The sequence below is a fragment of the Macrobrachium rosenbergii genome, chromosome 19 (assembly GCF_040412425.1).
Source record: "Macrobrachium rosenbergii isolate ZJJX-2024 chromosome 19, ASM4041242v1, whole genome shotgun sequence".
Taxonomy (NCBI): domain Eukaryota; kingdom Metazoa; phylum Arthropoda; class Malacostraca; order Decapoda; family Palaemonidae; genus Macrobrachium; species Macrobrachium rosenbergii.
The window spans coordinates 37,218,970-37,235,602 of NC_089759.1; the positions used below are offsets into that span (position 1 = coordinate 37,218,970).

The following is a 16,633-nucleotide window of genomic DNA, read 5'->3' on the forward strand; positions in this document are numbered from 1 at the left end:
TGAGGAGGTCTGAAGGAAACTATATATTCAGTGACAAACAATCTTTTAGCTCTAACTGGGAAAGGTGGTGAAGTGACTGCTTATAAATGTATCTCTTAATTGAAATAATATTTTTGTTGGCGAATCACTTGTCTGAATTCTTTGGGAACTTTTCAATGTTGTTAATTTTCTATGGAGACAGATTCGACAGTGCGCTTATAAAGTGGTTTAAGCTCTGACGTAGTGAAAGCGTATGCATTTCCGGGAGTGCTTATGGAAGAGACCATGACTGGGCTAATACCCACAAGTGCTTACATAAAAATATACTGCACACAGCTTATAGGTAAAAATTCTTATATACGATATATTCATCTTTCCCTAATATCCAAAATAGGAATAAGAATACAATAAAATTTTTCACCTTAACAGCAGTTTCAAAAATTTTAATTTAAAACAGGCACTACAGTAAATAAAAGGCTAGAAAGCTGGACCACTTCAACCTTACCTGAGAACTCTGCCATTAAGTCTTGGATGAAAACCAGAGGATCTTTCTTAGGAATACACTGCACATTATGTTTAAGGAACCATTCCATAAGATTTGTGCGAATACTTCTGATCCCGGTCCATTCTCCATGAAACACTATCCAATGGATAAGTTTTTCCAAGCACGTTATCTCTGTAATAAAAGATTGAATATCACACATCAAAATAAACACAGACAAACAAGGAAAAAATTAACCAACAATTACAAGTTAGCATGTTAATAGTGTTGCAAAATTGGTGGATACCAATCAGGAATTTTTTATGATGACGGTCGATAAGCAGCACAAAATCAGAAAAAGTTATGTTCAATGTTTCCACGTACCAAAACTGATCTCCAAGACTGTACTTCCATGCCATGAATACCTTCTAATGAAAATACAGGACTAGTAAAAAAATCACTAACATGAACAGGTATATTTGACCTGTTCACAGTGTCTGGAAAAAGCAGGAAAATAACATGTTGCCATCGTTGGCCCACAGCCAAATCATGGTAGGTGAAGGTACTGATGGGCAATCTAGTGTGCCTACAGAAGCATTTATAACAGCCTCATACAATTTTAGAAATTAATTCATTTGTATGCTTACAAAGACTTGATATAGATAGTGAGAGGAGGTTTGCCACTTAACAAGCATACAGATTAGCTTGGGAGAACTTGAATGCTTCAGTGCAGATTCAGAGTCATTCATTGTGAACTGGATCTAAGCTTTTATATATCTGGCATTCATATTCTAAAACAGATAAGAGTTACTCTGTATAGCAACATCACATCTGATATGTCAGGTCCCCAAATTGTAATTAATAGCTTTCTTATCAGGTTTAACGCATTTTTACTTTTATAGTTTTTATGTATGCAATGTGTGCTTTCAAGTTAAGGGTGCACCACGGATTATATGTTGAAACTTTAGATGTTGGTAGATGGGTAACATACTCCTCATTTTTAGTTCAATGTCATAATTCTTTTTCCATCTGACATATCTATAAAATAAGGCTGCTTATGTTTCTCTCTTCAAAAAATTGAAAGCCTCCTGTAGAGACCCAGGTATCTACTTTTGTGGTGGCATTGGGAAGAATATGCTGGCCGTGTCATGCGCCTAAGGCATGGCAGAATACGGTGGTGATGGCATCCCCAAACAAAATTATTTCAAATTCTACCTGTGATATCGTTTACTGCAAGAACAAACACTGTGCCATTCAAAACATTTTCCTTTAGCATACCATTTTTTAATATATGTCTAAATAAATATTATTTATTCACATCTGAAAAGTACTGCCTGTTAAGAACATTCTTAGGAATAGAGGTTGGTGACCCTCTATGCCACTGTCATATAGTGTTTTCAATATAGCATATCCAAAAATAGTATCATATGCCTTTTGGATGTTAAAAAAATATTGCTATAATTATTTGTTTCAATCTGAATCCTAGCTAAATATGAATTTCTGAATAACAGTGGGTCAAGTATAGGTCTATTTTTCTGAGTCATTTTGGTTTAGGATGATTGTATTATTTGTTTTTAAGTGCTGTGTTAACCCTGAGTTCACCAATTTTTCAGCATTTCGTATAGGCAGTTCTTTAAAAATGCTTGTCTGATTAAATAAAAAATGGATGTTGCTTTGACCTGGAGACATTTATGAGTAAAAGGCAAATTTTTATTCTTCAGTGCTAAGCCATTTATTATTACTGTATCTAGATGATCTAGGTTTTCAAACTTTACCATCTCAGACTTTTTGCATTTACCAAGATTTCAATATACTCTATGTGCTTTCCAAATATATTTGATGTTACCTAGGGATCATCAAAACATAAGAAACAAAATGACCATCTCAGGGTACTTTAGAAAATGGAAGTGTATGAATATTGTACTTCGAGAAATGGAATTGTATGAATATTGTACTTCAGGAAATGGAAGTGTATAAATATTGTAACTTGTCAACAGCCTATGTTATAAAATACTTTCTTAATTCATAATTACCAACATTTCACCATTATTTACTTAATCTCTTACATATTAAAGTAATACTTAATTTCTGGTTTAGTAAGGAAAAAAGATAGCCCTATCAGCAATGTTTGCATTACCATGCTGAATCAAAAGTTGATCAAAGTTTTACTTCAAAAAGAAAAATAAATACTTACGCCTGTCTTTAGAGTGTTTGATTAGTACCCTTTTGGACGTTACTACAGCTGAGAGAATAGCCTGATGTGCAGCACCATGTTGATGGTAAAGGAGATCCAATAAGAAGGATCTTAGCCATTCAAAATTGAAAGTCTCTTTTTCATCAGGAAGCATGGCACTCGCTGTGAACCACCCAGTTAAACATGCTAAGCTGCCCGGCTGTAAAGTACATAGAAAAATAAAATGAGTAAAATTCTATGTTTCATGATTGTTAGTGAATTTACTGGTATAAAAATGTACAGTGACTAACTTGTATAAATCTCAAAAACATTTCCTCCCGATCTCAGGGTTGAGCAAGAAGAGGAAACACTGTCATCCAATTACCTTCTACTATTAAGAATGATCACTCTTTTTTAATGCTTTCAGCCTTATTGGATGTTTTAATGCATTCAGCTTAACTGGATGTAATAATTATGTGTTTTCCTTTCCAAAAATACTGATGGTAGGACTAAATACACCAACTGCATATGATCTGGCTCATCACTTCCAAGCAAACTTCGTCTATAATTTTCAACTCTCTTTCCCACTTTTTGTATTTTATAAGACTGAGTGTTATCGTTCCAGATCCTCCAATAAAAGAATTTGGTAGGGCAGGGTTTAGAGTAAAGAAGCAACTCCTTTGGATGTCAATGGGCATGGAAATTAGCATGCTGATACTGAAAGCCAGGTAATGTTAGGATATGTGTGAACAGGCAGTGGACGAAATTGTTACTGACAAAGAACACTGTTTCTTCTCCTTAAATGTTGGAGTCATTTCCTTTTTATGGTAAAATTAAGGCATTCAAGAATACTCCAAATAAAGTTAGCTTTTGAACATCTGATGTTTCAGCTTCTACTTGAGTCAAAACTTTTTGTTTCAAAGTGTCCTTCTTTTCAATCTATATCAACTCCTCATTAGTCAGCTTATAACCTTCACAGGTTGTAAGCCTTGATGTAAAGACAATGCATTGCTCCACACACTAGTGAAGAGTGGTGGTATTCTCACACAGTTCCCTGTTTGGGATATATGGAAGCCTAATCTATGAAAACTAAGAATAAACCCCTGATTTTATTTCGCTAGTTTTACTGCTCAAGTTGGAGAAACACAACCAAACACAATTGCAGTTAATATCTGTCACCAACAATGTTGTGGAGTTGGATTCCCTAATCAGGTGGAGTGGAGCTTTGACAAATCCCTTAGGGAACCAGGGATCTCTAAATGATAAATCTATATGGGAAGTACTTTTAGGTTACCTGATTGGAAAGCAGTGCAAGGATGTTTAGCTGCTTGAACCACAAGTCTGAAATCACTTATTGAATAACTGCCATCTTTTTCACATCTTCCATAAAGTGTACTGGCACTAATTGAACCACAAGGTGTACTGGCACTTCTCATTGAAAAAAATCTAAATCTTCAGGGACTTTTAAAACTCCTTGGCAGATTTCTCATTGCCACTCTCAGCCTCAGCCAACATTGTTACTAACATGCCCAAGAATCTTTAAGCCCTCACACCAGACACAGCTTGCAACAAGGTCACCCTGTAACTGGAGCAACTTATGCATGCCTTCATACTTTTAAACAAAGATAAAGTCCTGGTCAAGATTGTCTGGAAAGAGATGCTTGCCCTTCTACCATTAACATTTAAGAACCATGGTAAAAAAGAGACTGCACCTCATCCAAAATTGGAGTGAAAGTATCTTGTTTCATTCCTGCTGCCACTAGTCCTATTGTTTTCTTGCTTCTTTCATAATTCCCTATTACTTCCTCTCTATGCAACACATTTATAAATGTGTGACACATGTTTGTATCTTTAGGAAGCTAAAGATAACATTCTTCTCCACACTAGAAATGTCATCTTTCTTCAGGGAACCCTTGATATCACTGACTGGACAAGCTTCAATGTCTTGCCCATACCATTGGTGTCTTTTATTCCCTACTTCACCACAGTAACAATTTCACGACAAGAGCCAAACTATTACACACTGTATATGTATGAAAGAATGTATGACATATGGGCAAAAATGGCATAGCACTGGGGCTAAGAGAGGCCATCCAGCACTAACAGAACGTAGAGAAAATTAATTTTTATTACAAAATGACCATTATTAAAAACTCACACAACTATGTACAAACATATCACACTTCAATTTAAGTAGAAATATAAAAAAAGTCATACAGGGCTCAACTAAAGACTTCACCCAAAATCTTGCCCAAGAGATTTCTCCTGCTTATTAATGAGGATCAGCACTCCAGAATGTGCTCAACTGAATGCAACTTGTCACAATGAGTGAGGGAGGCATTCCCGATCTTCAATCATGTTAAAACAAATTCAACTTTCCAGTTGTAATCAAATATGTAGGGCAGGGGCTAATATTATCCATAATGCATTTGCATTTTTTATTACTGGCATGAGGAGGGACAGCCACCTTTCGTACCACTTCCTTATGATGTATGACCTAATTTCTTTTTGATGCATGATAATGATTTAAAATGGCTTCTTTTGTCCTCCACCTCACTACCATGAATTCCCGTATGACAGGGAACCAAACAGAAACAAACAATTTTGTGACACTGTGCCACAAAGAAATGCAAAAGAGCCTTGAGTTTCTTCGACTAAACGGTGGAACCTATTCTATACTCTTAAGAGAATCTAATGCGCTTTTAGAGCCACAGTATATGACAAAGCATTTTCCATTACCATCACCTCTGCAGTAAATAATGAGGCACAGTCACACAACTTAGCTACATATGATTCCTCCTTTGAATTACAGCACATCCAACATTTTCTGACTCGGAACCATCTGCAAATATCTTCAAGTGGGGTTTTGGAAATTTCAGATAAGATACAAGGTTGGATATGAGAATGAGTAATTTCTTGGACTGTCTACCTCTTACAAAAGATGTCACTGACATGTTCATTTAATCTAATCCGAGGAGGCTTAGATAATCTTGGACCACTAGATACCTCAGAGTCACCATCTTTTAAAACATCAAAGGCAGAGTTATTGAGAACAGATTTAATCCTATACAAATACCACAGACCCAACTCCTCCCTTTGAAAATTAAGTGGGACACTGGTACCTCAACTTAATCTAATAAACATTTCACCCAATTTTCATGTGTAAGCAGGCATTGTAAATAAAAAATCCATTTAGGCAATGGATAATCCTACATTGACCAGCAGAGAGTAATGGAGCTGGTCTTTTGCCTGCCCTGGTCGTAAACAAGATGGCAGATGCGCACGCGCAATAGTCACTTCTTGCATTTTTGATGTAGGAAAAACTGGGTTCAGCTTCGGTGAAGATAAGGGAAAGTGCCCTCTTATCTTTGAGTCCATTATACTCTACCACGTGCCATAGTGTTTTCATTACGACACAATACCCGGCTACAAGACCGGCTAGAAAAATATTTCTTTGATACTAGTCCAGTCACCATGGAGCGCAGGCACACCATGGAGGGTGACTCCTTGAGGACGAAACAGCGACTACGCTATAAAAAAAAACCTCTAAAAATGCTTATACCTGAGTATTTTGATAGTTTTTTCACAAAAAGTGCATTTAGTCATGAAAATGATATGAAAATACAGTAATTAGTGAATATTTCTCAGTGAAAAATACCGCGAATGGGCGAATTTTCCGCGAATAACGGGTAGATACGTTCCACAGAGAAATCCGTGAATATGCGAGTCCATGAATTGTGAGAACGCGAATACGGGGGGGTTTACTGTATACAATATATATATATATATATATATATATATATATGTACAGGCAGTCCCCGGTTTACGATGGGTCCGGCTTACGACATTCCGAGGTTACGACGCTTTTCAAATATATTCATCAGAAATTATTTCCCGGTTTACAACGCATGTTCCAGGGTTACGACGCGTCGTACGCCGATCCGACGGAAGAAATATGGCTCCAAAATGACAGTATAATCATAATTTGGAGGTTTTTTTTTTTATGAAAAACTCAATAAAAATGCAGTTTGCATCGTTTTCAATGCACCCAAAGCATTAAAACTAAGGTTTTCTTAGGAATTTTGATGATTTTCGATGATTTTTCGGTTTATGACGATTTTCGGTTTACGACGTGGTGTAAAAACGGAACCCCCATCGTAAACCGGGGACTGCCTGTATATACACAGTCGTTCCTCGTCTATCGTGGGGGTTGGGCTCTAGAAACCCTCATGATAGGCGAAAATCTGCACAGTAGCGACCTTATATTTATTTTATTATTTGCTCTATATATTTTAAGGCTTTTGTAAACCCTCCTCACACTCTTATAAACCTTTCCCACACTGTATTAACCTTTCCCACACTGTTGTAAACACTTCATATGCACTTAAACACTTTCTATCCTCTTAAATCTATGTAATAGTTCACGGAACAGAGCATCAACAGTGACAAAAATTCTCTTGTGTATATACATGTTACAATGATTTACTAATTTTCAAGTAATACCATTCAGGTAAACACATTACTATGTTACTTCACTTACAGAATCAAAATAGTACACTGTATTATTTTGATCTTATCCTCGTAATATGCATAGAAAAAAACCCAATCATCCTTACATTTGTAATGTTTACGTTCTGAGAATCAGCTGACTGCAGCTGCTCAGCTGCTCACTACTACCAAAAGAATTGGGAGGATAATTTTTTAGTTGCTAAAAGAAGCAAATTTATTAATGGAATTATTTTTAATTTTGTACATAAAAGTTTATGATACAGTAATTCATATTTCATTAGGGAGAGAGAGAGAGAGACTGGAGTTTACTACGTATAAACAAAGTCTCAGTACAGTAGCTTGGGACGAGACTAAGTCTTGACTTGGCAAGCTAGGGATGAGAGAGTATACAGTACCCTTGAGTTTTTTACATATGAAATTCGGATTTTAAATCATTTTACGGTGATTAGTGATGAAACATCAATAGTGATAAAATATTCTCTTGTGTATGTGTGATAATCACTACTAACCTTGTAATGAAGCACGGTTAAGTAAATCGGAGAAAGAAAAAATATGGCAAACGTACCTACAGTAAAAACAGTTACAGATGTTGGGGCAATGGTTTTTTTTATACATATATTACGATAATAATAGATCAGTATAGCTTATTCTGTAAGTGAAACAAAGTTTTATTGAAATTTTGCTGCTTTTTCATTAAAAGATTGTATACTGAGAGAGAGAGAGAGAGAGAGAGAGAGAGAGAGAGAGAGAGAGAGAGAGAGAGAGAGAGAGAGAGAGAGAGAGAGAGAGAGAGAGAGAGAGAGAGAGATCGAACTGGGGTGTTTATGTATATTGGTAAGCTGTTTTGTGATTTTGTGGGATTTTAATTTAACATTTCAAATATTTTTTGGTGTTTACATTAATATTAATATTTGAAAATAAGTAAATAATGTTTTTATCATAAAAAAATGTATTTAGTCATGAAAATAAAAATGTTAGGCTAGAAAATGCTTATTTTCCCACAAAATTAAAATAATAAATACCACAAAATCCCGCGATATAGTGAAAAACCGGCGATACAAATTTAGATATATTAAATTAAAAAATCCGCGATGCAGTGAGGCCGCGATAAGTGAACCGCAATATGGCGAGGGACGACTGCATGTAGGTATTAATTCACAATTACTACGATAAAGTTGCCTTAAAGGATTTACTCAATAATGCTTCTATACTCGATTAAGACAAAACTAAATGGATACCCATACAATGTATTTCTATACATTTCATGACTATTTATTACCCAGTCTATTCCCAAGCACCAGGTAAAGGTTACAGGCTAAGTTGGTTAGTACAGAACTGAAATCATTAATTATTGGACTTAACGTCCTAAATTTATACAAAGCCAGTATCTATAAGATTTAAATTTGTCTGACAGAGCTCACCATCATGAAAAAGTAATTTTCAGTTTCCCGTCTGAAGAAGTATTGTGTCACAAAAAATTTTTCAACACTTGACATCACTATCAGCGGAGCAATACTTGTTGTAAACAAATCTGCATGAATGTATTTCCTTTTACACTTGATCCCCAATATTAAGGATAACTGGGAAACTTTCTACATCAAAAATTCATTTAGCTCGATTATAAAATACTACTGTATAAAGGAAATACTGGCCTTCAGTAAACACAAAGGCTCTTAAGTCAAGCACAATTGGGAATGACTATCAAGGCTATGTTTTGTAAACATGAATTTAGGCTAACCCAATCTACCCTTTCGGTAACCTTAAATTGTACATCAATGTTAAAAAGGTCATTGACTTATGAGTTTCAATAACAAAACTGTCTAATATTATTGCATTACAGGGGGTAATTCTCATTATCACTCCTAACTTCTCGCCTTGCAGGAGACCTATTGGCTCCCAATTTTAATAAAAATAAGCCTGCCTATTAAAATTCAAAAGAACTAAAACTTTTCACTGGGTCTTAAAACTATGTACTTAGCTTGAGTTGTGTTATGATGATTGACAAGTGCACTATTTCCAGAGCAAACTCGGTGACAACAGAGTGTAACTGGGAAGATAGCCGACATACATTCTGTTGTCATGTCTGTTCGAGTAGGATGAAGGAAAAACTGAGGTAATCATCGTAGGACAGGAAACAGAGCCCTCTTGTCCTGAGTCCTTCGTATTCTATCACTGTGCCAACTAGCACTATTCTGGCCAAGACCAACTAAAAGAGAATTCTTTGAGATTGGTTGGTCTATCTTATGGATCCCTGGGGGAGCCATGAGAGTATAACTTCTTTGAGGATGAACAGCGGCTACATTAAAAAAAGTGTTATAATATATATATATATATATATATATATATATATATATATATATATATATATATATATATATTGTACATATATATTACATGTATCCTTTAACCACTGGTTTGGCATTCTAAAAATGAATGAATAGCAAGATACCTGGAAAGAACCTGGTGTAGCAGATCCTAGGAAGCACAGCAAACAAATGAAAGTGTTGGAGCCACACAAGCACGAGAAGTGTTAAGCGGCAGACAGTGGACTGTAAGTTGGGCATGTGCAGTAAGGCATTACATCTTTCAACTAATGAAGTTTGTGTGGCTCAGTCCGTTTCACATGTAATTAGGCTAACTATGATTAATAGGTTTTGTATAACAAACCCATTATAAAACATTTGTGAAAAGAAAAGATGACATGTATGCACAGTTACTTTGCATAATTCTTACATAAAACCATAAAATATGGTAGTTACTACCATAATTAAGCAAAAACATTGATCTTGTGCGGTTCTGCTTTTCCATTTGATTGTTTTTAATTTTTATAATTCATGTAATGAAAAATATAAAATTCCAAATTGTAAAGTAATACAGTATGCTGTATTTGGTTTCAGGGCTCATACAATTGTGGCGTAACTTTGTTATAAGTGACCAAAGTAGTTTGGGTTTATGCCAGACGGAGGAGTTCCTCATAATCGCAACAAGTTGCTCATCACCCACAAGTTAAACTTCAATGCTTGACCTTCACTTTATGTGATGAATTTCAAAGACGTATTCTTAGCAAAAAGCGCGCCTTATCTTCCAGCAAGTATATATGTGATATATAAAACTTTTGTGGCCCTCTGTCAAGACAAGTACTTTCCAGTTAAGGATCCTCTTCAAGAAGATAAAATATTCTCAATCCAAAACTAACAAAGATAACTCCTTTTTTGTAAAAAAAAAAAAAAGTACCAATGATTTCTTCAGTTTGGAAATATTTCCTTTTTAGGCACAGAAGGAGAATAAATTCAGTGCAATGTCACCGCGATGATGCAGAGATGCCTCATCATAAAAACAAAAAACTTACTCTCAGACAGGACTTTGTTGTTATGAGCTTGTGGATACTTCTCATAATTTTTTTTCTTATGAAGGCCACAGGCACACTTAACCTTCTCTCAAAGACGGTCATTGCTTGATACAACTTGTAAAGGGATAGGGGCAATCCTCCAGAGTATTCCCTTTTTTCAAAGGGATCTGCTTGAAGGATCTTCTTTATGAAGGCTCTGGAAATACATAACAATTGCTTCATGATTAAAAGTCAATGTCTGCTGAAATACAGCAGACATTGCAAATTGTACAAAAATAAAATTCCTACTCTGGTGGAAAAAACATGGTTGATAGGTTCCTCATCAAATTTATGCAGCATGCAGTTTTTACACCAAACACTTTCCTATGAATTATGCAGCATTATAACTTAAAAATGATCAAGCTGAAGATACTATGAAATCTGTCATTAACTAAGAATGTAAAATCAAAATAATAAAAAATATGATTACATAAAACAAGCATAATCACAGAAATTGCTCTTCTGAGAAAAGTGGTTGCCTCATTTCCAATAAAAAATACTTTATCATTCTTCTAAAAAATTCCCCCCCAAAAAATAAAAAAGTGTAACTGCTGCACAATTTGAAGAAGTGTTATATAAAAACTGAATTACTAGACTAAGAAATAAAAAATAATTACATGAACAGTTACCATTAAAAAGTAATGACTAATTAACACCTTTGAGAATAAAAATATAAGTTTCTAAATACCATACTTTGAACAAAATGTAATACTGTTAGATATATAAAAAAAAATAGCAAGGTAGAACTCTCTCATAACATTTTTCATTTCACAAGTCTAACAAACTGAACACCCAATGGGAAATACTTCACACTAAAAAGAATATATACAGTGTATAAGTGTATACTTATACAACTATAAGCAGCATTAAGAAGCAATACAGTGAAAAGCTAATCCAATTGAACAATTCAGAGAGTACTCGTATAATAGGTACAGTATTACTGGAACTGTAATAAGCGACACTCAAACCCACAAATCCCAATACAAATACTGAGAGCCTGAAACTTAACTTATGTCATATTATCATGGAAACAACACCTACCACTTAAGCAGTCACTGCAAAACACTATTACACGTACAAAGGTTTTAAAATGCACTCCTAATCATTCAATTCCTAAATATTTTCAACTCCATATATATCTATATAAATGAGATATGAATTTTAGCTCACTGCCAATCTGTAATGAATGGCAAACATATATAAGATTTAAGTCTTAGCATAATAAAAAGCTACAGCACTAGAACGGTTTTAATATTGTACTAGACACTTTATCTACAATTCTTAATTCTCAGGGGTCAAACTAAAGGTTTTGTGCTTATAAAAGGAATTGTATTTAACATAATTTTAGCTAATAAATTACGTGTGACTGGAAATTTTGAAGATTCTGACAAAATTCCTTTACATAATTTAAAAATTTGTGAAATAAAATATGACCATCCAAACAAAATAAGTTTTATCATTAATGTTCCACCAGATTCTCTACCAGAGAGAAGTACAACACGGAGCAGGTGTTAAAATGAGTAATATGAGAGTCAAAGAAAGTAAATGAAGGCACTTTATTATTATTATTATTATTATTATTATTATTATTATTATTATTATTATTATTATTATTATTATTATTATTATTATTATTATTATTGGTTTTACTGAATATTATTGCTGCTTCAGCTGCATTTATTTTGTAGAAGACTTTTTCTATTTTCGTTATTGCGGACTTCTCTACGTTGGAGGTGCGTGCTAACAGCTCGCCTATATTTGTCATTTCATGGGGGAAAAGTAACAAATCTGGATTCTACTTTTTATATATTCTGTACGGTTAGAATATTTTTTACTTTTTCCCCCATGAAATGACAAATATAGGAGAGCTGTTAGCATGCACCTCCAATGTAGAGAAGTCTGCAATAAGGAAAATAGAAAAAGTCTTCTACAAAATAAATAAAGATGAAGCAGCAATAATATTTAGTAAAACCTGTTTAAAAGAGGGTCGGCTGCCAAATTATATTATTATTATTATTATCACTACTACTATTAATGTAGTTTAACCAGACTACTGAGCTAATTTATTCAGTTCTCACAGAGCTGGCCCAAAGGATTTGTCTTTCATAATGAAACGGTTTGGATCTGATTTATTCCTACAGCTCTTTATTTGGGTTAATTCAAAACGGAGATTCTGACATTTCTTGAACTGATTTGTTTCCAAAGCTTGCAATTTGTTGTCGGTTACATTTTGGACATTCAGAACATAAGATATTTAACCGTTAATATACTCTACAGACACTACATAGAAGCACCAAATCATGTGGGCTAGTCAGCAAACATCTGTGGGTCAAGCAAGAGTGATCAATACTCACATGTGTCAAATTTACTTGTACGTGTCTGTCCTCTCAATATGATGATTCATTATTCTAACATTTGGCTTGATTTTCTTTAATTTGTTACTATCATTTTCACTGTTCCATTAATTCTGCCATTCACTGATATAATGTGTTTTAGAGATGTTACATAATTACTAGCAAGAATACCTACATGTAATCTTGTCACCATAGCAGCTTTGGCTCCTTAATTTTCCCGAATGCCTACTTGGACAAAAATCCAACTTCATGTACTTTATGAAAGGAAAATTTTATTAGCTGTGAAAGGGCATTATTTGGATTATAATAATAAGGATTTCTATAGCACTTTCAGTCACTAAAAATTAAAATTTCTGTGATGGTATATCTTCAATAATTTTACTGGTTGACCCTACTGTATATAATTCTGCTGTGAATATTAAGGCATTGTTAGGAAAGGGTAATTAGGATATTTTGTTAGGTAACATGGCTGCAAATCCCATGCCTGGATTTTGTGGTATTTATTATTTTAATTTTGTGGTAAAATAAGCATTAACTTATTTTGAATTCTCATAACCCCCAACAGACTTGAGTAACTAAGATAATCTTCGTTCATCAAAAGATGACATCAAAGTTGGCAAATAACTCTATGTCTCTCTTAAGGAAGTGTGAAACAAATGGAACTATCTGACAGGTGACTGGGGAATTTCTACCCATCCCACCCAAAAAAGATCTTATCCCACCTACCAATCACCTTTTCAATTATTTACCCAGCTTTTTGGCAATCAGTTTGTCTACCCTTATTCAGATGCAAAGGCAAAGTAAAACTGAGAAGTTTGTAATTCAAATAAACACACAAGGCTAAATATTGTACATGACTCATTTACTCATTTACCAACAAAAATTACGCATCATAACATATACAGTATACATTTTTCATATAAACCCATCCACCATAGTGAGATTAAACTGAGATTGTGATATCCCTACACATGCCAATTTTGAAGTCTTGAAGGCAAAAGGAATTAAAGAGTTGAGAATGACCGCGTACATGAGTCCCCAAAGTTCACTGACACCAAGTAATTACCCAGCTATTTCTGTCTTGAAAAACAGGTCTGACACCACGAGAACAAGGGGATGGAAGGTATGGCTCTCTATTATATGATTGATGGGTTTGTATGAAAAACATGTTTAAAACATCTTTATTCATTCACAACAAACACATCAATCGAGCCCAAAATCATATGTTAGGTGGGAGGCTGAGTAATAAAAGTTCCCAGTCTTTGCAAAAGATCATTGAATGTGGGGGATCATTTGGAGGCACTGTAGGTCAAGAACCAAGCGTTAAGCAGCTTTTTATGTGGTACAGTGCAATAGGCAGTTTAACATACTGCAAGTTAGACAGATCTTGCCTACTTTTCCAATTTACAGCATTGAAGCAGAGACCAACTAACCAAAACAGAGATTAATTACCCACTCTGTTGACATGTAGATTTTAACACAAGACTTCATCTCTTCAAATTGCATTAATAATGAAAAAGAAATGGTCAGCAGGATGAAGAGAAAAAAAAAAAGTGTGCAAATCATTTGCCACCCGTAAAATTTGACCCACCATGACCAGCAGTCCCAAAATCTTCAAAACCTTGAAGGTAAAAACAAAGCAAAAATTGACTGGCATCTCCATATACAGGCAGTCCCCTGAATTACAGTGGAGACACTTTCTACCTCAAGTGACTAGACATGAGGCAGGAGCTGGGTTGTTACTTCCTTCAACTGGTCTATAGGCGTGCACATGCACACGTCACCCTCACCTCCTCTGCTTTGTTCTTCTTTACGACTTCAAACTGGGCATTTTCGGGGATATAACAATGATGACTCTGGTTCAATATGACAGATGGGTTTACTATGAATAATTTTTCTCTAAAGCCTACACGCCACGCCATGCTACTCAAAACTATATCACCATTTTGACCACACAAATTCCTTTAAGCATATACTGTACCTTTATTTCATCACTGTCATCATTATGATCATCATCATCATCATCATCATCATCATCATCATTATTATTGTCAATTACCTATTATTATTATTATTATTATTATTATTATTATTATTATTATTATTATTATTATTTAATACCATACTTACTTTCATTTTCATCTTTGCTTTAACTATTACATATTTCTATAAACTGTATATACTGTATACATAAATTATATACAATATATACAATTTATATACAAATGATATATATTATAATTATTATCACTGTTTGAAAAGACCTATTAAAACTTTTAGATCTGGTTGAAACAATCAGTAAGTCCACAAAGATTCTGACAAAATTTCCTTCCGGGATTAGCTCAATTTAGCATTATCACTATTATTGTTAATGTTCTTAATAAAGCACTGTATTATCATTGGCATTTTCATGATAAAAACTGGATGCTAAGTAAAACTGTCAAAACCTAATACAATAGTAATTCCTATTTAAAGAAATAATTATAATGTTATGCTGTACAACTAACCTTGAATATAATTTTGTGCCTAAACTTATACAAAACTTTAACATCTGAATTACAAAACCTTAATTTTAACCCATTCATCAGCCACAAAAAACAAACTACTTTCTCTGAGTATACATAATTCTGTCCATGGCAAATTCTGTTCTGTCTTCTGAGAAAAAAAATAAAAATTATTATGTACTTTTTTCCAAGATAATTGGAAATTTAATGAAATATACAAATTATTATTAATGACCATCTAAAGATATTTTACACTCAATGAAAATTCACTATACAAGTGACAATCTTTGCACATTTACTAATCTTAGCACTGATGAAAGGGTTAGAACAATAAAATATACAAAAGTTTTCGTACTTAATGCATATATAGACTTTTCACATGCGTATTACAAATTTACAAGGGCAACAACTTCTACCCAATAATTTGAAAGTGCCACAGTAAAATTATTCAAAATAGTCACGAACATGATTACACGTCTCATTTTTCCCCCCCTTGGAAATTATCCAAGCATGAAACAACAATAAAACCTGGGGACATTAATGAGATCTTCCAGTTTGGGTATTGCTGACTGAATGACTACAAGATGACACCTATGTGACAGAAAGACAAATTTCACATTTACCTATAAATTATAGTAAGTTTTGTTGGTCTGCTAATATGCTTGCAAAATTAGGAGTGGAGGGCAACGTATGAACATTGCTAAACACATAAGCTTCCACCAATCTATTCTCTTACAACACTTGCCCAACCTAATCACATGAGATCATTATCATCAATAACATTTTAACCAGACCAATGAGTCATAACACTTAACTCTCACAAGGCTGTCTACAAGATCACTCCCAAGAAATGAAAAATGTACCAAAAACACCTCCTCCAGCCAACAAAATTAAAAGTAAAACAAAGTATAATTTAAAATGCTTCGATTCTGCCTCAAGCAACAGTCCAGAGACAGATTACAAATAACCAATTTTGACTAATTTCTATCTTTGCTCTTGAAGAGGAATACTTTAAGATATACATGAATGTGTATTTCTTTTAAACAAAAGCAATTTTTTCAGAAGAAACTTATCATTTGTATTAGTAAACATTCAAGGTATTTACAAATCCTAGACATATCACTACTCAGAAAATAATTAACTAATTTTTAACAATGTGACTGCTAGCTGGGAGGCTGTCACTGCACAAGCCCTAATGAATCTAGGTACAATGCATTTCCATTTTTCTGCTGTTCAGGTTATAAT

At 34.1% G+C, this 16,633-nt stretch overlaps 1 protein-coding gene across 2 annotated transcripts in view; it reads right to left on the reverse strand.

Moving 5' to 3' along the window:
- Positions 1 to 16,633, reverse strand: part of LOC136848853 (repetitive organellar protein-like) — a 76,031-nt gene that overhangs the window by 5,978 nt on the left and 53,420 nt on the right. The window contains exons 9-11 of one of the 2 annotated variants that reach the window (XM_067121666.1): positions 10,492 to 10,687; positions 2,655 to 2,853; positions 485 to 655 (exon numbers count right to left, since the gene is read on the reverse strand). In XM_067121666.1, coding sequence (XP_066977767.1) covers positions 485 to 655; positions 2,655 to 2,853; positions 10,492 to 10,687 — 566 coding nt within the window. The remainder of the gene's footprint in view (positions 1 to 484; positions 656 to 2,654; positions 2,854 to 10,491; positions 10,688 to 16,633) is intronic. The other variant, XR_010856159.1, reaches the window with a different exon arrangement.